Here is a 20,722-nt window from a genome sequence, read left to right as displayed (position 1 = left end):
GAGCGGCCGGGCCGGGGCGGCGGGGGAAAGCTGCGGGGCGCGGGCTGGCGGCTGTCCCGGCACGGAGCGGGAGGGAGCTCGGCGGGGGCCAGGCCCGGTGGCCCGAGGCGCGCTGAGGGGCCGGGCGGCGGCGGGGCAGCTCCTGCCTGGGCTCCGGGGACGCCAGGCCGAGCGCTCGGCTCCCTTCGCCGCGGGCACCTCGGGGGTGCCGCGAGTGACCCCGCGGTCCGGGAGCCCCGGGGCGGGCGGGGGTCCTGCCGCAGTCCCGGCCGGCTCCTGCGGGGTGCGGAGCGGCGGAGGGCCCGGGCCTGGCTCCGGAGCGGGGCTTGTGTGCCCCGAACGTGCTCGGCCGCCGCTAGCTGGAGCGGGACCCTCGCGAGCAGAGAGCTCGGATGTCGGCATGGGCATTGTGCTCGCTCTGGCGCCCCCGTAAACAAACTCCAATCTCGCTAAAGTCTGCAAAGTTTGAGGGTGAGCCTGTCAGGTGTACTCGGCAGCACCGCAGAGCTCCTCACGCTGCTTCAGTGGCACAGAAAGTTAGCAACTTGGTTATAAGGGCTTCGTTACTGACACAGCTTAGAACCCGGAGGCTGGGCTCGGTCAGCGCGTCCCTGGTGACAGCAGATGTCACCGAGATGTGGCTCTGCCCGTGCCCTGGAACACAGACCCGCGGCCAGCGATGCGCTCTCAGCCCGGGCAGCAGCCTGCGCTCCCCGCCTTTGATGCTGCAGCCACAGGGACGCTCCTGGCTGTCGCCAGTGAACAGAGTTGAAATGCAGAGAGCTGGGTGCCTATGCCTCCTTGTCCTTCTTCTTTTCTTGGAGTTGTTCATAATTTTAGTGTCTTTCCTTTTTCTTGGATGTTTTCACAATCTTAGATAATATCTCTCCTGTGCTTTTATCCGGTGTGAAACAAGAGCTCTTCAGGTGCTAATGGAACCTTTCATAGGGTCTTTGAAAATGGATATGTGACAAGTGGATAAATTCCTAAATGGATGAGTGGATATGCCTTGAATTTTGCCCTAACAGGTGTTCCTCGAGTGAGGTTACTGTTCATGCCTGGCTTTTGCTGAATTGCTGGTTCATCACTCCCTTGTTGCTGCCTCTTCTCCATCTGGCTTACAGACAGACCAGGGGGAAAGGTCTGTTTCCTTATTGGTAGTTTGTGATGTTATGTGTTTAGCATAAGTTACTGTCACTCTTTCTTTTCAGAATCCATTAGGAATGCAAATTTTTCTTCTTGTCTCTTTTTGGGTTTTTTTTCCCCTCTTCCTAATGCTTCAGTAAGTATCTTGAGCTATTTAGATAATGTAAAATATAAAAATTCTGCATATCACACAGTATATTTTTTGAAAATTATAAAGGATTTCTTTAAAAAGTTGTGTTAACTATAGGCTTGCCACCCAAGACATCATCTGTATAAGGGGTATTTATTTGCATTATGTAGCATTAAATAAGAGGAATTACATACAAACCAACAAGCTCAGCAGTGTAACATTGTTTTTTTGATAAAACATTTACTTTTGCACCACATTGTTTTCTTTAGTCCTCTTGAAGCAGAATGTGGATTTGCTGTTATCTCTTCTCACTTGGAACTCACTGGGAATCTGTTCCTTATGACTTTCTGGATAGCAATATGCTGGTCAGACACCTCTTCCAGTGTGTATGGGAAGTTCTTTTATTTAATGGATGTTCTTTGGGAGCAGTTGGGAGTCTTCTTGAAAAGGAAAAGACCAAAGAGGATTGTGTGTGTTTTAACTCCACCTGCATGGACAGAAGGGTTGAATCCTTATCACCTTCTGCCAGAGGAGACTTTTTTTCAGCAGTGAAGGAAATTTGTTGCTGAGTCTGATGTGAAGCAAACATTGTGGCAGCTTCTGTCTGACCTGACCTCTATAGTAGGAGCTGATTTCTTCTGTCTTATGCTGGTTTGGAGAAGTAATGTTGAGAAGTTCATGCCATCTTCCACTTTATTAGAAATATATGAGCTTCTGACTCAGGCTTTCTCATTAGATCCTCTTCTGCACTTCATTAGAACCTTATTTGTTCTGCTGCACTAAGAAACTTCTTTAGCATTGGTTTAGTACATGGAAGCACCTTCAGTAGCAAAATGTTAGGCAGCCCAAATCTGTGCATTACCATCACCTTCCACTGTATTAACAGGAGAGGAGCAGTGGTGACTGGGAAGTGGGGATGACTTTCTAATGAGTACTTTTTGTGGGTTGGTACCATAATCATAATCTTTTTTTGTTTGTGGTTCAAGTGCCAGAGTGACTCAGTTTTACTGCTTTAGGGTTTTTTCTTTTACCTTATGGTATTTTACTGTCTTACATAGTTCTCATGATGGCAGGAATTAAATAGTAACATATTCCACAAATTACCATCGTAGTTTCTTTTTTTTTCATGAGATTATTTAGCGTCACAGGGTATTAGAGGCAGAAACCACTTCACTTGGACCGAGAGGATGTCTCCTCGTGGATTCTTCTTGTTGTAACAGACTCACAGTATGATTCTGGAAGGATCATTAACAGCTTTGTGTGTTCATTTGTTTGTGCATAATAAACTGCCAGAAAAGACAGCTGTTGTTGGACTTGTCTCACTGGTGCTCCTCAAGGTTGTGCTGGGTGCTTTGTGCCCTTGCAGAGGCCTCATTGCTGAGGGCTCAGGAGCTCTTGGTGGTCCTGGGCATGCAGCTCCAGCTGAGCATGCATGGCTGAGCAGCAGAGTCCCTGTGCTCAGGCAGAGGGGTGGGTGAGATGCCACTGCTGCCCCTGAGCCCTCCAGGGCAGGGCTGGCTGTGCCTTCCCACCAAGCAGTTATGGCCACAGCTGGTGAGGAATCTTTCTTGAAATATTTATCTTCTGAATTACTTAAGCTCATGGCTAGTTGTGATATTGCTTGTGGAAGCTGCAGTTATACACTCTGAATGTGATAAAAGCCTGGGAGATACATGACATTTGCTATTTTTCATTGTTCCTGATGCAGGTCAGTGACCAGGAAATACTCAGTGAGGGAGACAGCAGCCACCTTTAAAGGCACATGAAGAAGCTGCTGCCCCTGGCACCTGGGCACTCATCAGCCCAGTTTCCTGCAGTACCTCCAGGCCTTCTGGTGACTAATTACCTTTCTCAAGGTTTCCTCATCTTTGTGTTTGGACATGTGCCTGTGTAATAGCTGCTGAATCTTCATATTCAGCTCTTGCCCTCAGGTCACACCAAACTGTCCATGTGATGAAGTTTATTGTCAGATGCTCAAAGATTTGTGTGTTATTGCAGTGCTTGAACAAAGCAATGCGTTCAGCGCTAGTGTTAGCAAGAATACTATAGAAAAAAACAACCTCACAGATGAAAGGAATAGAGGTTTTGGTTCTGTCTATAATAGACTGTAGCTCAGTCTACTACAGGACAAGAAACAGTACATTTACTGACACAAAGGAGATTTGGATATTAGGAAAAATATTTTAATGATGAAAATCCTGAAGCAGTGTGAGAAGATTTCCTGAGTAAAGCATGGAATCCCCTTCAATAGAGAAGTTTAGAAGAAGTTTGGACAAATACACAAACACTGTCAGAAAAGAATGGATATAGTAAGAAAAATAAGAAATCAGTGGTTTCTAATTTGATGCTATTCTATTGTTTTTATTTGACTTAAGGAAATAAAAAAAAAAAAAAAAAAGAAAAGTCTATAGACCAATTGATCCTTGTGACAGGATGTCAGTTTGCAGCTTGCTTCCCTTTCCACCTTTAAAAATATGCCCCAGCTGGCTCTGGTAATGTATTTAAGCCCTGTGGTTGTTGTGTTGTGGTGACAATATGTGATATTCTTAAACTTTTTCAATCTGCAGAACTAAAACTAGATGACACCAATCTTAATTATAGTAGTCTAAACCTTTAATGAATATTTTCAAGTACTTTGTATGTTACAATATGTATTGTATTGCCTGTTGCCAAATACTGTTACTGCACAACTCCCAGCTGCCTTGTGATCAGATTTGGACTAAGATGTTCTTGCTGAGTTCTTGAGTATCCTTGGGAGAGTAGGGTTTGCATGACAGAAACTGTTACTGACTGCAAAGGAGTGTTTGGGGAAAACATGCTATGTAGAAAGTTAAATAAGGAGAAAGGGTGTACCACAGCCAATGGAACTAGAACTTTCTACAGCTCACTTTAAATAATATCTTATAATTGGAAGGCTTAATTTTTTTTTCTTTGTTATTTTGTATTACCTGAAGTTGTCAATGTGGGATGGTGGCTCTGCCAAGGATGACTGTTCTGTTATTAAAATAAATTGCATGTCTCACTTCTGTGAGTGTATGTGGTTCAATACCTCCTTCTTCCCTTCCCAAATGTGAACAATTTTTGCAGCTGCTTGTCGTTGGATGTAGAGGTTTGTGAGCAGAGGTTGTGGTGCAGGTTCTTTGGTTTGAAGAGATTTTACACATTTTTCCATTGTCTGTGTGTGCCTGTGCTTCTCTGTGATCTGCATATCAAACTTCAGATGTAGCAGCATCATCTTCATATTCACAGCTGCCACCTGTTCTCTACCTGCTTAGTGCTGTAGAATCAAATAGCGTGGCTGAGGAGAAAAGCACTTCTGAGTGTATGGAGTGCAGCATTTGTAAACAGACTGCAGCTGCTCTTGTGTCTAGAAGACATCATTCATAGGGAATGATATGTTTTGCAAGACTCTTTCTGTTACTCCTCTACCCTCAAAAAGAGATTCAATAGATAAACAATTTACTTTTTTAAGGATCTGGTTCTGAATTCATAATTTGTTCTGCAGTGATGATGCTGGCTTTAATTTCTGCTCTACAGTTTCTAATAGTTTAATCTCTTTTAGCATTTGAGTAGCATTTTTTAAAACTAACATATAATTTCTCCCTTTCCCCCTCCCAGATTTCTTTCTGTGGATCAAAGTCCTTCAGAAGAAAAAGTCCTGACAGTCCCATGTTGAGCAAAGCTGAATTTGTTGAGAAGGTTCGCCAGAGCAACCAGGCTTGCCATGACGGCGATTTCCACACGGCAATCGTGCTGTACAACGAGGCCTTGGGAGTGGACCCCCAGAACTGCATTCTCTACAGCAACCGCTCTGCAGCCTACATGAAAATCCACCAGTATGACAAGGCCTTGGATGATGCCATCAAAGCACGACTCCTGAATCCCAAATGGCCAAAGGTAAGGAGGTGTATTTGTCTTCTGGGGAAGGAGGAATTCCTCTGGGATTATTGGTTGCATATGTAACACCCAGTGTGAGTGCCATGTATTTCTGTACTAAAGTCTGGTTTTGCTAAAAGCTCCAGATAATAATATATTTTCTGTTTAAAAGTTGTTTGATTTGAATTACCTGTTGGGTATTAAACAGTTTTCTGTGTAAGCATACTGTTCCCCAATGGGAGTATGCTACTATTTTACTGTTTTAACACAGCATGCTTCCAGGGTTGTGAAGACCAGACATCTGTTTTAATGTTTAATGGAGTCAGCATTCATCAGCATCCAGGAACATGTGGTTCCAAAACTTTGAGAGGTAGCATAGAGATTCTTATTAGTACATTAGAATGATAAGGCCTTTCAAAATACTATTCAAAGACTGTTTGTGTGTAGTATATTTTGGACAAACATTTGAAGAAATATGTATCTTGGCATTCTCAGTAAGACCTGACTATGTAAGGAAACATTTGTAAAGAGTAAATGATCTTGGTTGCCTCTTCCTCCTGGGCTTGCTTCCCACCAGCTGCCATTGATTGCTCCAGTAGCTGCCTCGCCTTGGCTAGTCCAAGGCCAGCCCTTTGCATGCTAATAGATTGTAACAGCATCTGCTCCAGATTCCATTTCTCCTGTCAATCCCTCAGGCATCCTTATGAGCCACTTTAGCTTAAGGTTTAAGAGCAGACTTATCACCCAGGTTCCTCTCCTCAGAAAGCTGAGCAGGTGGCAAGCATGGTACTCTGCACCAGCTGGGCTCCAAACTATTGAAGTTAAGTTTACTTTTATTTCAAAGCAGATCACTCTAAGTATTGTATTTTGATTTGCAGTTGTTTATTAGCCTCTAGAAAAGCTTTTTCATATACTTCCTTAAGATTTGAATTAGTCCACGTTAGAAGAAACTCTTGCTTTGTTGGGGAGATGATTTATAAACTTCTAAGTTGTGTTGTTGAGTGGGGTTTTTTTTTTGAGACTTTTTTTTCCAGGTTGACCATATCAGTGAGTTTAAAAACGTGAAGTAATTCTGTTTCCATTCTAGTTCTGCTATTAAATGTCCACCTGACCTTAAGCAGACTCTATTCCTTTGTTTATTCTTGTTTTACAAAAACTCAGGAGTCACTTCTAAAGAACATTTTGAGCCTCATTGGTGGAAAAAGTACTGGAAGACTTAAAGTTGCTGTGATGACATAGCATCTGTTCTTGTTTTAATCCATCAGTGTGTAATGGATATCTTTCTCCGTGACACAAAATGTTTATATACTTCAAAAGTTGCTATCAGTTGGCAGTGGAAGAGTCAACATAGCTTTTGCAGGCATCCTGTCCTGAATAGAGCTCAGCCACAGTCACTGGTTGTGTCTTCCCTTTTATCTTCTCACAGTGGTATCTTTAGTTTGTCAGTGCATCACACACTTCCCTCTTTTCTCTCAAACCCTCATAATCCCATTTAGAACCTTGTCTCTGTTTTTTTTAGATCATCCCTCAGTATTTTGCTTCAGAGGCCTTTGCAATCAGAAGTCTTTCCAATCTTTTGTTTCCATGGTCCTTTTAAGACTTTGTATGCAGAAACAGATTTTTGATTTCACTTGGGCTGAAGGTACAGTAGTAAATATATACATGAAATGAATTGCCCTTCGAGGCCTTTCATTAGCTGGATTGAAGGTCAAAAAGGTGTTGAGCAGAAATGATTTGTAGAGGCTGGAGTTTGACTGTGCTGCCTGCCTTCATTGGCACAGTTGTGATAGAGGTCTTATAAAATTGGCTTGGCTGGGAGTGTGGCTTGGCTTTTACAAAGGAGCAGTGATGCTACTACAGTGACTGAAATAATGAAAACCCACAGCTGAGTGAATTATTTTTTTATCCTCTGCGTGTTCATTCCACTGGAGTTGTGCTGTTCACACCCTTCTACATAACACTTCCCTTTCACTTTGAATTGTTGTTTCCACAAACCATCTGCAACGACTCCAGATTTTAGAAGAGAATGAAAAATTTTCCCAGAGTCTGTCTGTTACTGATTTGGCAGCTCCACAATGAGGGTGACTGTTGGCTTAAAACATTGAGGCTGTTTACTGCCCCTCTGTCTTCATTCTGTGTCCTGAATTGCTGTTAGTTTGGTGAGGACTGGTTGCTTCTAGTTTAGGCTAGATATTAGAAAAAAATTCTTCACAGAAAGAGTGGTTCAGCATTGGAATGGGCTGCCCAGGGAGGTGGTTGAGTCACTGTCTCTGGAGGTTTTTAAAATAAGGCACTCAATGCCATGGTTTGGCTGGTAAGGTGATGTTAGGTCACAGGTTGGATTCAATGATCTTTAAGATCTTTTCCAACCTAGTTTATTCTGTGATTCTGTTTTCCTAATTTTCAACATTTACAACTTCTAAAATTGTGTATTTGTCTTTTTATTGCATATATAATCCAAATTTTAGCCAGAACAAGGAAAGGTGTACTTTGGGGAATGAAATAACTACTCTGGTGTGTTTTGAACAAGCATTTCAAGAATATCTGATACCAGAAGATAGGCAGTGGTGTTCAGAAGCTTAGAGGAGGTGCAGATGGTCGAGTGAGAGTTTGCAGTGTCCCTATACAGTGCAGGGATGTTTATTTCCTTGTGTGTGTGTGTAACTCGTCAGCCTGAGACAAAATGAGGGCTCTGTCTGAAACTGAAAACTTGTGTATTTCAATGCCAACCTTTATTTACCAATTTTTTTTTTAATACTTGACTTTTATTGATAGAACAGAATTGGGGAGATAGAAACTTCTGCATACAAAGTGTAAGTGAGTTTATTAATTAGCCAGAAGAGGGAGCTTAGTAGGGACAACTGGTATTTGAAAGGCCTGAGTTTTAAATATAGAACATGACTTCTTTTCACTTAGGAAGTTGAAAAACTATTTTGAATGCAGTTTTTTTTGTGTTTTGAACTACTAAATATAGGTTTCTACATTTCTTTTCCTCCTTTGGATATAAACTATTTCTTGGGTAGTTTGTCAATTCTTACTTTTTTGCTCCTACTCCACTTAATGCTTGTTAACATCAGTTCAATACAATCTGTGGCTGAAAGTCATGCTCTTAAGACCCCTACCCCAAAATCTTCCTTTAAATTAATTAATTAATGTTGTGTAATGAGCAGGTATGTTTATACAATGCATATGTTTATCTATGCAGCTCAGGACATGAACAATGAGAAAGTGATTGCAGAGATAAACATCAGATCTCTTACAGACCACAATAACTTACTGTGTGTGGCTGAAACATGTTTATAACAACAGCCTGTTCATTGGCTTTGTTTGAGAGGGCTGGCTTGTGAGTTCTGCTATTTGAAAAATATTTTGTGTACATAGCTCTGGGAAATGCAAGGATAACAGAATATTTCAGGAATTAAACTGCATTTTGGAAATATCCAAGAGGCAAATCAGGTCGTTTTGTTCTTTGATTTCCCACTGAACAGTTTTCTTTGTTTTGCTGTTGATCATGCTCTAGAAAATTTTTGTTCTATTTCTCCTCACAGCTGCGCAGCCTTAGGCATGGTACATGAAAATGGAGGGAGATATATATATTATCTGACTCTGATACTTGAACAGTCTTTTCTTAGTTCTTGCTGATTTTGAGATATTTTTAAATCCTCACATTATTGAAAAAATGCTGTGGCTTAAATGGTTTAAATTTGGACCTAATTCTGTGCTAAAATGTAGATTTCACTACCCGTTGAGTGCTGGCTTAGTGCTGTGACAGCTAACAAAAGGTACAAACAGCCTACTGCTACTGAACAATTAACTGGATTTTGGCATTGATTTATTCTCTTAATCTCTCAACAGAAAAGTTGTTCATTAACAGGAGATGAAATGACTTTGTCAGACTTGAATACATTTGGCTAATAGGAACATTCACAGCGTAAGACAGATGGAAGCAAGAATCACAAAGATGGATGTCTTTAGCACTCTGAGGGGTACCTTGATTTTATTTGATTTCTTTGTCCTGTGTGAGTAGAAGGATGCTGACTGTACCATTTAGTGACACTGTGCTGTTTGAAGCCCCAGGGACTGGTGCTTGAGGAGCAGCATTCCCTGAGAAGCACAGTGTGTGCTGAATGAGAGGGAGCCAAGCTGGCAAACAGATTTGAAGATCAGGGTTCAGTAATAATCTCTGATTATTGCAACTGTTCAAGCCACTAGGCAGGGAAAAATGTTATTTCTTGAAACAGGACTGCCTTTCTGTATCAATCTTTTTGAGAGCTGAAACACCTTTTAGACAAAAGTTGAGTAGTCTGGAGGGTGTAGCTGATGTAAAAGAAATGCCCTGTGCATATGTAATTCAGAAGCAAATAGGAAGAATTACAGCACTTTTCATCAGGCACAAGTTTCTCTTATGATCTTTGTCTCCTCTAATTTAAAATGATTGTCTCAATTTAAAAATGTGGCTTAGTATCTCTAGTGGAGAAAAGATATGAAAGAACAGAAAGAAAGGGGAATTGTGAGCTTTTGTGAAATTGTGAAGCCTTTGGGTGTTTGCAGTGCAAGAGGGGTTTAGGTGTTGTCATCTCACTGTAGGGGAATTTGGCAGAATAGCTTGCACTGGTATTTTGTTAAGTGACTCCAGCTGTCAGCCATGTGACCAGGACTTTTACAAGAAAAAAGGACACTTGCATGTCCACTTGCACTTCTCCTGACTGCTTGCCCATCTCTATAAACGAACCTTCACGTGCTCTAGCAATCCCTAACGACCTCAGAGTTTCTCAATGAATGACAAGCAGAGTGCTGAACCTCGGTGGCATGTAAAACTTTTAGGCAAAGAATGTGCCTTGACCACATAACTTTTTTCATGAATAGACTTCTTGTTTTTAATTTGATGAGCAAGGAACTTTCCAGTCCTGTCCTTCAGCTTACAGTCTGTCTTTAATTTGCAGAAAGTTGCATTTCAGTTTTTCAGACATAAAACCATTTAACAGACTTTTCGCTTTGCTAGAACTTGTGTTACGTTATCATGATATTTGTGTGATATTTTCTGACTTCTTGTGTTGAAAAATCACAGTGTAGCTAAAGTTGGCTGGGACCCTTGGAGATGAATGCAGGGTCAGCTGGAGCAGGTTGTCCATGGCATTGTCTTTTGGGTTTTGAATATCTCCAAGGGTGGAGAGTCCACAGCCTCTCTGGGCAACATGTTCATGTGTTTGACCACTCTCACCAAAAAGCTTTCTGCTCCCTCCCCGCCTTTTTTTCTTTTTCCAATGAGATGTTTAAATAATGAGCATCATGTAGTATTTTGACAGCTTTATGGAGTTTAAATTTTTCCCAAAAGTCGGGTTCACTGGAGAAGTATTCTCTGCACCAGAAGTGATGCTTATGGCATTGCTGGGGGAAAACTGTGCAGATAAGTTGTATAGGTTCTCCTTTTCCTAAATTCTTAAAACTACAGAGCAGTAGCAGTGCAACATGAGAGCAGGGGACAGGGACACCATGGACCAATGACACTATAGTTACATAATCCTAAAAAAAAACCAACGTATTCTCACGTGTACACAAGAAAAATTGCTCCTTTCTAAGAAATCAGCTTATTGCCTTAGAATTGGAAAAACTTACAGAGGTACTCAAGTCTCAGCATGCAACAAATCAGCACAAATTTTCCAAGCACTTATTGTAGGGTTTCATTATTCCATCCTTTGTTTTCTGGAACCTTTTGTATATGGAATAAAGCAACTTAAAATTTTCTTTTATGGAATTAACTGCAGTTATTCTACTTAGTCTAAATGCTGTAATGTAAATTTCTTTCCTGGAAGGTACCCCACAGTTCTCTTCCCACTGGAACCAGTTGTATTACTGTGCAGCAATGGTATAGTGTTTTTTTTTTTCCTCATATATCTGAATATCCAAAGCACAAATGCAGAAGTAATTCTGAGATGCAGAAGTGAGGATTGATCTGCAAGGGTGACATTTAAGAAAAAGTATCTTGTTACCTGCTCATTGAGATTCAAGCACATTACCACTGGATAGCATTTTAAGACATTTGGACTGCCTTCATTTATTTATACAATACTGGGGTTTGTACCCCGTAGTTTCAAACTAAAACCTTAGTATGTGTTGTTACCTCTTTTTCTCACCTAGCCAGACCTGGAGGAATTAGTGGCCAGATGATCTTTCTGCTCTATTTTTAGTTCTTCAGTGGTTTGTTCCTTCCATTTTGTAATTCTTAAGAATGAGATATGTATTCCTTCTTTTTGCTCAGCACACAAGGATTGAGTTTGCTCATCTTGGAGATTAATTGCTTTGCTAGTATTACCATAGTAGTGACTCATTCTGAAGTTGTGGAATTGTGGAGGATTGGAGTGATCTGTGGAGAACTGAGTGAAGCACGTGAGAGGGCGCTCTGTGCTCAGGCGTTCAGCAGGGCCTGGGAACTCATTTCAGCTCTATGCAGATATTCACAATTTTTAGATTTAAGTGGAATTTCGTTAATTTCTTTCCACAGTTGCTGCTGTTCATGCTGCCCATTGTGTTTGTCTACATCAAGCAGGAATGGTTGGCTGGGCAGTGCTGGCAGATCTGGCTCCTGAGGCTGCAGTGTCACTGATGCTTGGCAGCAGAAGGAGGGCAGCTGTTCTGAGCTGAGCTTTCTGAAATGGTTTGCTTTACCCTCAGTTATCTATACACATTTGGGTTTCTTTGCATTTTAATTGTTTGCTCTAATTTTGTCACTCTAGTGTCTGTTAAGCCCCTTATCCCCATCTATTTTTCCTTTTGCTACAATTACATTATTTGCTGCTTCAGTTAATCAAATCACCAACAACCATGTCTCAGATGTTTTTGGTTTTGTTCTGCAGCAAAAAGCCCTGTTTTTCTTAGGGTTTGCAATCCTGGGTTCGTCCCAGCTCTCTGAGTTTACGCTGTAGTTCTGGTTGGCCAAGGACTAGAATTTGAGCAGCACTAGGGAGACTGCCTGAGAGGTTGTGGATTACAAGGAGTGCATCAAGCCCTCCTCTCCTCTGAGATCTGCCCATCAGTGGCTGAGTGACAATAAAGAACAGGAGGGGATTCGAGTGGATTCAAGGATGCTGTACGTGGTTTCTCTGTAATAGACAAGAATTCTCTTACAAACCTGCATTTCTTGTTTGGGCATACAGGCTGGTACCTCATCACAGACCTGTAGTCTCAAGCAGTCTCTGAGGAAATTAAATTAAATGGAGAGTTTGTGAGAGCAAGTAGACAGGAGAAAATACTAAAAAAGGAGAAAGCAGGAAATTGCCTTGACTAGCAAGTCAGTAGGAAGCACTCAAGGATACCATTTACAAAGTGTGCTGCACTGTGCCAAGGGCAAGAAAACCCAAGCAATTAGCAGGGGCCTTGCTGAGAGCTCCCTGACAGCTGAAAATACATCCAGGGCTTAACATTCCATCTTCCTGGCCTTATAGTGCCAACAGGGGTTTGTTCAGGTCATTCCATCTCACTCCCTGTAGCCAAGTCAGATGTGAAGTGTCTGTGGTCATGTACAAGTAGGAGATGCAGCACAGGGATAATTGCTGCATTAAGCACAGGCATTTTCTGAGACAAGAGCATGATGACAATTCAAACTAATGCAAACAGGGAAGAGGTTTGTGGCAATTATTTTTATTTCCATAAACCTATTGTTCTCTGAGTCACGGCTCCATTTGTGTCTGAGGGCACTGAGGTCTGAACTGTTTGGACAAAGCAGGTGACATTTGTTTTGCCACAAGCATCTTTGTACATGATTTCTCTTATGCTTCAAAGAGGAAATTATAAAGCCCCTTCTGTTACGTGGAACAATAGAAATAAATGACTGATAGTTCAGCTCTTACCCACTAATAGAGAATTTACCCCTGAAGTTTAAAAGAAAGGTTGAACAATATTGTAATTTCTATAATGTAGTGAATAGTCACTCTAATTTAACTTTTATTTTCTGGTTTTATGTTACTTTTGAACTCTTCCTTTCTTCCCTTCACTCAGGAATGTCAGGTTTCTATCCCATTCAGTCAAGTAACTGAATTTCTCTAGAAGTTATTCAAAGTCTATCATAGACACAAAATTTTTATGCTCTTTAGTGCAGTTATTTTTGTAATTTCTGATGGCTTTACCAGAAGTTGGCAGTGGTATGCAAATTCCTATATTGCTTTTTTCATTCTAAAACAGTTGAGGAACCAGCTCATAGAAAAAATAGATCATATGAATATTGGTGTATATAAAAAAAATATATGTATAATAAAGGCATTTTTCTCAGTGTCCAGTATTTGAGACTATTCTCCCCAGGCAGTGTATCTGATGGCTTTCCTTAGTCTTTTCAGGTCAGAATTCTATGTGCTTGATAGGTCTGTAACTGAAAACTATTCCTTTAGTTTTTCTTGTGTTAGAACTAATACAGTGCTCACTTCCCCTGGTGGAAAACTTATTTTTTATTTAGACAAGTATTAAATTCATGGTTTTATGATTCAATTTTAATGAACTTCTTCAAAGATGTATACCAAGCCCTAGATATTCTGGATGCTAACAAAGGGAGAATGTACTTGGATGAAACATTTGTTAAGAGAAGCTGGTCTCATATGGGAAGTGGAAAGAAACTTTCTTGAAATGCTGCATTAAGTGGGTACTTCAGGCATAATTTTCCAACTTTTTCAGAGTGAAAAAGGAGGTTTAATTTTTGCCATGGGTTATGTAATCCATATTTTACTCCTTGTGGCTATCTGCTTGCAAGCTTTTGTCCTTCACAAATAAAACATGAAAAGCAGTACAAGACATAGCAGAAAGGGGAATGTGAATTATACAAAACCAATAATTAAAAAATGTAATGATAATTTAATAATCACTAATTTACACAATTAAAGGTGAATTTATAAACCCACATCCTCACAAGTAGTAGGAGCCATGTGTCACAGAATCACAGAATCATACATAGCCTTCTTCTGCCTCCTTGAGATCTCTGTTCCCTTCAGCTGATAGAAGGTGTTGGCTCTTCCATGGGAATTGCTGTGCTGAGACTGAAGGGCCACAAATGGAGTTCAAGCTCTGGTGGGTGTGAGATGTTTAAGGAAACAGGAATTGTTTAGTTCCTAACTAAACCTGTATCCCTAACTGGGATTATTTTCCTGACAAACGTGTCAGAGATCCAGAGGCTTTCTGTCCTCGAGGTTACATTTGAGTTGCTGTATCTTCATTATCACTGATGGATTTCTCAAGAGCTGGATTTCTGAGCCCATTTGTCCTGTGAAGCCATAGCATCTAGTGGAATTCAGTTTCATAATTTTTTTAAATGTGTGAAAAAGCTGCTAAAAGGTGGTTTTATTTCTGTTACCATGGTAACATTCAGTTCTGTGTTTGCTGGACAGCTCCCCCGTGAGTTGGGCAGAGCAGGGTTGGGTCCTGCCTCACTCTGTTGGACTTTTGTAATAACTCAGGATAGGAATTCTGGACACATTTTCTTACTTTTACTTCCTTTCTATTTTTTTTTTCCTTGCACTGTAATTCATTCTTAATTGGTCTATAATACAGAATAATGGTTTTCCTTTGCTTTTCCTTTTCCAGATGAGTAGGAACTGGAAAACAAGCTAATACCAGATTTTGTTGTAAGTGTAACCTTTGGCCCCCCTCAGTTATCACACAGGAATATCTGTAAACTTCTTGATTAGCTTTTGGTTTTCATTGCTTAGACATCTTGTTTTGGCCCTAATAGCTCTCCTGCAGTGAGCAGTGTTACTGGAGGTTTGTAATCACTAATAGTGATTAATTTTAATGACAATTGCCCTGAATCCTCTCCCATGCCTTTAGAGATACATGTCAAGCTTCAAGGCCTCTAACTCATTTAAATCTTTGCTGGGAACACAGAGTAGTAGTCTCACTCTGGAGAATTCAGATGTGCAATGTGCTCATGTTTATTTTATGGTGATACATCTCATTCAGTTGCCATTGTTACCAGGCTGTGCAAGGAAATTACTTTTTATCATGAGTAGGGTGGATAGGAAATACATGCAACTGTATTTCAGGGAGTAAATTTTTCATGGTTATAGCCCATGGGTACTAAATAAAAAATGTCAGCTTCTTGGATTTGCTTGCACTCTGAAAGTGTGCTGAGAAATAATGGCTTCTGTGACTGTTTGGGAAAGGACAGCTACAGCACTGAGCCCTCCTAGGCTTAAAGCAGAAAATATGTGCACTTAACTCAGATGGAAATGTTTGGTATTGCAAGGTACAGTTACTGAGGCTTTGGAAAGCTGTAACAGAATAGGGAATGCAGCAGAAAAGGAATGTGGATAAGAGGAGTGTGTATTGTAAACGTAGCTTTTAAAAAAGCCTAAATTAGTGTTCCAACGAATAAAAAAGAAATCGGTTGCCTGTATGATTTTGTGCCCTCCCACATTCGTTCTGCTTCATCTCACCCTTGGGCTGCACTGAGCGAGGATACTGATCCTGGAGTCTGCAGAGGGAGCAGCAGCGAGCATCGAGCTCTTAGTTAATGATCCAAACCAGCAACTCACTCCTGGCTCAGGCACATCCATTGTCTCTCGTGCTCTCACACAATTTCTCCTCCCAAATACTAATGGTTTTGTTCTTTTTCTGTGTCCCCACACAAAATTGTGTTTATACTAAACAGAAAAAAAACCAAAACCAAACCAAAAACAAACCCACAGAAATGCAATTTTTTATTGTTTGTAATTTAGAGTGCTCAGTACTGTTAAGTACAGTGATAAATCATATCTGGAACTATAAATATTTTTATGCATTTGTAAATACTGTGCACATTGTGTTGGGTTTGGTTGGTGCTTAATAAAAACAGGAAAATTTTAAATTTGTATGAAAATAACCATCTGTATTTCACTAATTAAAATTTTACTGCAGCTCCTGTGAATTCATGTTTTATAAAATCGCACTGTAGAACAGAAAGAAACAACTTGAGCGTAGCAGATCTACAACTCTCCATTCTGTTAATCTCAGACTGTTTTGCTGGGAAGGTAAATGCAGTGAGCTCACTGGTCTTTCAAAGGCTGAGGCCTCTGAAGGGCTTTTGTGTATGTTTAACTGAATTTTTTGCTTTCTATCACAGTAAAGAAGGTGGTCTTTACATTTTACTTTAGGCACCTCTTTGAATCTCTGTAGTGCTACAAACCCCCAAAATTCTAGCACTACAACATAAAGAAAGCTAGTTACTTGAAATACCTTATTTCCCTTACTTTGGGGTTGCCCCAGTCCCTTGGCCTCTGAAGTGAGCAGTGGCATTGTTCAAATATTCACACTTTCAATGTTGTGTAGCCTTCAGGTTTAGCCTGAGATTGTATTTGAGGAACTGGCTCTGAATGTGAGGAACTCACTCTCGTGTGGGAGCTTCATCTACTGGTTTTTGGTGAGGTGGTAATAATAAAGGTGGAGAAACACATGTCCTGACTGGGACATGTGCTGAGATCTGTTCCTTCATGCAGTTTGCTGGCTGTAATGTTGGAGGAGCTTGTGAACAGTGTGTTCAGGTACCTAATATTCCATGGCTAAAGCATCGTTGGGGGCATCTTAGAGCTACAGAAAGTGACAGCATTCAAGACAATGCCAATGAACTTTAAGCAGCTGTAGGCTTACCTGTAGTCTACTTTCCAAACAGGTTTCAGTTATGTTATTCAAGATGTTACATCTTAAAACATCTTGTAACATCTTATTCAAGATGTTCTGAAAAGTAAAGATCAAGTACATATATTTTCAACTCTAGTTTTTTGATATTGCTATAACTGGGTGAACTGGGGAACTGGCTGATGCATTTCAAGGGATTAATCAAGATAATTTTTGAGTTAGTTTGATAGGACATGATTATAAGTTTAGCTCTGAAATAAGAAGATTCCTGTTTTTACATAACTAAATAGTAGTTGATGCTGAAAAACTCATGCTTAGAACACTGACACTTTTCTGAAAGATAAGTATGCCAAATAAAACTGACCTTGATTTTGAAAGGAGCAAGGGTAATTGCTAATAGGGAAGATGATGAATTAAGATTATCGTCTATTGAGCTGGTACTGGCACCACCCACAGCTGTCACAGTGGTAGCCAAGCTTCAGGAAAGGAGAGCACCTCTTCAGGCAGGTGGAGAAGGTGGGTGGACACAGCTATTAGAGGATAGCCTTGATAGCCCCTCCATTCTGCTGTAGCCATTCCAAGAGGATAATTAATCATGCTGGGCTATGTCTCAATCTAGAGTTGATGTACTGCATTCTAATTAAACTCATTAGTGCTCCATCTCTATGATCACAGGATAACTTTTCTTTAAAGCTTCTTTAAAGACTCTTGTCAGGAATAACTTGCCATGAAAACAGACACAGAACTGAAATTCAGGAGCATAAATTTCCTTGCTTTGCTGTTACAAGTGAGGAAGGACCAGAAATATTCAGGATTCCCTGAGTCACAACAAAACACCTTGTAATGGTCAGAGTAGGAGTGCCAGAGTGAGTCTTCTTTCTTTAAATCTGATTTATTTATCTGACCTTAATTCTAAGGTCTTTTACTTTATCTGCAGCTGGGATTCTCTTTGTATCACATATTTCTCTACCAGAAGTAAAAAGGAAAATACATTATCTCTGGAGTATCATATGTGGCAATTAATTAATCTGAGATTTTTCCGGGGGAAGAGGTAGTGTAAACAAAACATGTATATTTCAGTGTGAGAAACACTACATAGTTACATGTATATAGCATATTTTAATCTTTATTAATATAAAGCAAATTAATTTAAACACTGGTCGTCACTGGAAAAAATACTAAAATAATAATAATAATAATAATAATAATAATAATAATAATAATAATAATAATAATAATAATAATAGTGATGATGGATGAAAAGGAACTCAAGGGCATTAACTGGGTGACCTTTCCAAGGGTGCTCTGAAGTTGGGGGCAGGCAACAGGAAAAAATTGCTTTTTTGTTTGGTGGCACAGTAACTTGAAATCATGCAAATGTCCTCACTTTTCTGTTCTGGAACATTAGACTGATATCTGGAAATGCTCTGGTGGCAAGCAAAGGAGATGTCAGTGGAATCACTGTATCTAGAAATGCAAGTACTGTCTTGGGAGAAGTGGATTTATGGGCTGCTGCTGCCTCGAGCCAATGTGCCTGGTAATTTGTGATAGACCTGGCTTCTGGCTTTGTCCTGTTTCTGTGGATAACCTCTGCATGACCCTTGCCTGATGAGTGAGTTGGCTCTTTTGCACGAATAATACCGAAATTTGTCATTTTAAAATGTCAATCTGTTGCAATTTTTCTCCACCCTTTGACAATTAAGCCCTGTTTAAGAGGAATCAAGCCTGGAGACCTTGTTTTTCACCTCTGTTAATGAAATTATTGCAGGGAAATCTTGCAGCCTTATCTCTCATTGTGACTTCATTACCAAGTTGCAGTATCTGTATGTCTGTTTCCTTCTGGCTGATCAGTTTGGGATTGATAACAGGACCTGGAGCAGAGAGCCAGGTTTGGTAAATTCCAGGGTCTAATCATGCAGCAGTTCTTGGCTCCAGGGCTCTCCACCAATGAGTGTGCAAGTCATGGACCTTTGCTCTTGGCATTTGTCTGCCTTTCTTTAAAAGGTTTTGAAAGATTTTGAACATGAACGTTTTTCAGGTAATAGAATTATTTTTCTTCTGATTCACCCTACAATTTAGAACCTATTTTCTTAAGTGTGCCAGAGAGCTTTCTTGCTGCTGAGGCAGTGTTAAGTAATGAGTATGACACAAGATGAGCCATTAATCCCATCTCCAGAGAGCAATCAATCTGTACAGTGCCACCTACTATTACTCACAGCAAAGAAAAACAAATGTAGGTTTCTTTGGGAAATACAGATTTCCCCATTTCCAGGTTGCTAAAGAGTTAAAAACCGACTGTGAATAACAGGAAAAAGTGTTGTTCTGCTGAGAAGTAACTGAGTAGTTACAGCCTTGTGCAGAGCAGATCTTTACAGGCAGGATAGAGTAGAAGCAATTTAGGAATGATTTGAAAACTGTTTTTGAGTAATGGGTGTGAGTGGGAGAGAGCGCAGCACAACAGATGAAACACTGAACAAGATTTTGCAAGGGGAGAACTTTTGGGGCTGGAAGTTAGCCCTGTTCCCCACAGGGATGCTGGGGCTCTGTTTTGGTGGTCTGTACAGTAGAGACTGCGCCTTGGCAGGCTGAGGAGTGCATGATGTCATGGGATGCAGAACACATGCACGGAGAGCCAGGAACTGCTGTTCGCGCCGCAGCGCTGCCAGATGTGTGCGCTGGAACGCACTCGGAAAAATGGAAAAACCAGCTTTGTAAAGATGCTGAGAAATGTCCTGTACTGAGCCTGCTCTCAGCCACGGTATGTGCCGAGTACAGAAATGCTCCATGGGGCTTCTCAGTCCTGGAGCCCGAGTTCTGCTCTTGGGAGCAGTCCGTGTAGAATGCCTTTCCCAGTGCTTTTATGTTGTTCAGAGATGAGCTCGGAGAAATTCCTGTTTTATCCAGAGAACATACCGAGGGCTTCCTCATAGGAACTGTGTATAGCAGAGGAGATTCAAAGGAATCCACTGACTCCAGTTTTCACTTGTACTTCCTATTAAGAATGGTTCCACATTCCAGCAGAGGCTCTGGTGCCAGACATTGCTCTCTTTACCGTTGCACAGCTCTCTCTGCAGGTTAACTGACCTCCAGGAATTATTTGAATCTCTTACCCAACAGTGCTTCACATGCAGTAAAGCCAGAGGTGGGTTTAAGCTTTTCTGTATTTCAGAGTGAAAATACTTTGGGTTTATTTTCTAGATTTCTTTCCCCCTAGATTTTGAGGTCAACTGAAAATATTTTTATTCAGTACAGAAAGTATTATATGGTCATTGGTGTACAGAGAGTTAAATAAAGCTTTGCTTCTCCCTCCTTTTGCACAGGCTTTAATTAAAGGGAGGAGGGGAGATGCTGGAAGGCAGCAACAGGAGAACGCCTACAGAAAGTCAGGAATTCTTTATCCAAATGGGACAGCGTTTCAAGCTTGAGAGATGTTTTTTCCTGTTTTATATATGTTTTTATGTTTACTGATGATTTTTCCTGCTGAAAGGATCACTGCTAACTAATAGTATTATAACCTTGCTGGTGTGTATACAAGACTACAGAGAAGTCTCCTGTAGTAGTCACACAGGTAAATTGTCTCTCTGGACTCTTTGGAACTGTGCCATTCTGAGGGAGCTGCTTAAGAGTACTCTGATGGTTGTCTCAGAGGAATGTGAGACCTGTGAGTTGCCAGAAGGTTCATATTGTACACTTGTTGGGCAGAAGTTGTTCTGCTGAGCTCAGAGACTGTACCACAGCAGGGATCTGCTTCCTCCTGTCTGGGATGCCCAGGCATTTCTGCCATGCTGGTGAGGACTAGTGCTGGCAGTGAGACCCTGTCCTCAGCATGCAGTGGTGATTCTCCAGCTGGAAAACTCAGGAGGCAAATTGTGTTCTGTGCCATTTTAATAAGGAAGGCACAGCCCTGTAAGTGTCCCTGTGCTTGGATAGGTGTGATAACTGCTCCCAGACTTCAAGGCATAAACTTCTAACAAGTGG

At 40.8% G+C, this 20,722-nt stretch overlaps 1 protein-coding gene across 3 annotated transcripts in view; it reads left to right on the top strand.

The window, feature by feature from the left end:
• The window catches only part of TTC28 (tetratricopeptide repeat domain 28), a 104,728-nt gene that overhangs the window by 157 nt on the left and 83,849 nt on the right, over positions 1-20,722 (top strand). For 2 of the 3 annotated variants that reach the window (XM_086855977.1, XM_086855975.1), the window contains exon 2: positions 4,895-5,173. In XM_086855977.1, the coding sequence (XP_086712103.1) occupies positions 4,895-5,173 (279 nt within the window). Of the gene's footprint in view, positions 1-1,006; positions 1,142-4,894; positions 5,174-20,722 lie in introns of those variants that run through there. The other variant, XM_086855976.1, reaches the window with a different exon arrangement.

This window comes from Cyanistes caeruleus, chromosome 18, assembly GCF_971803275.1.
Source record: "Cyanistes caeruleus chromosome 18, bCyaCae1.hap1.1, whole genome shotgun sequence".
NCBI lineage: Eukaryota > Metazoa > Chordata > Aves > Passeriformes > Paridae > Cyanistes > Cyanistes caeruleus.
Note: the sequence above shows the minus strand (reverse complement) of the source record. Positions and strands in the feature narration are given on the sequence as shown.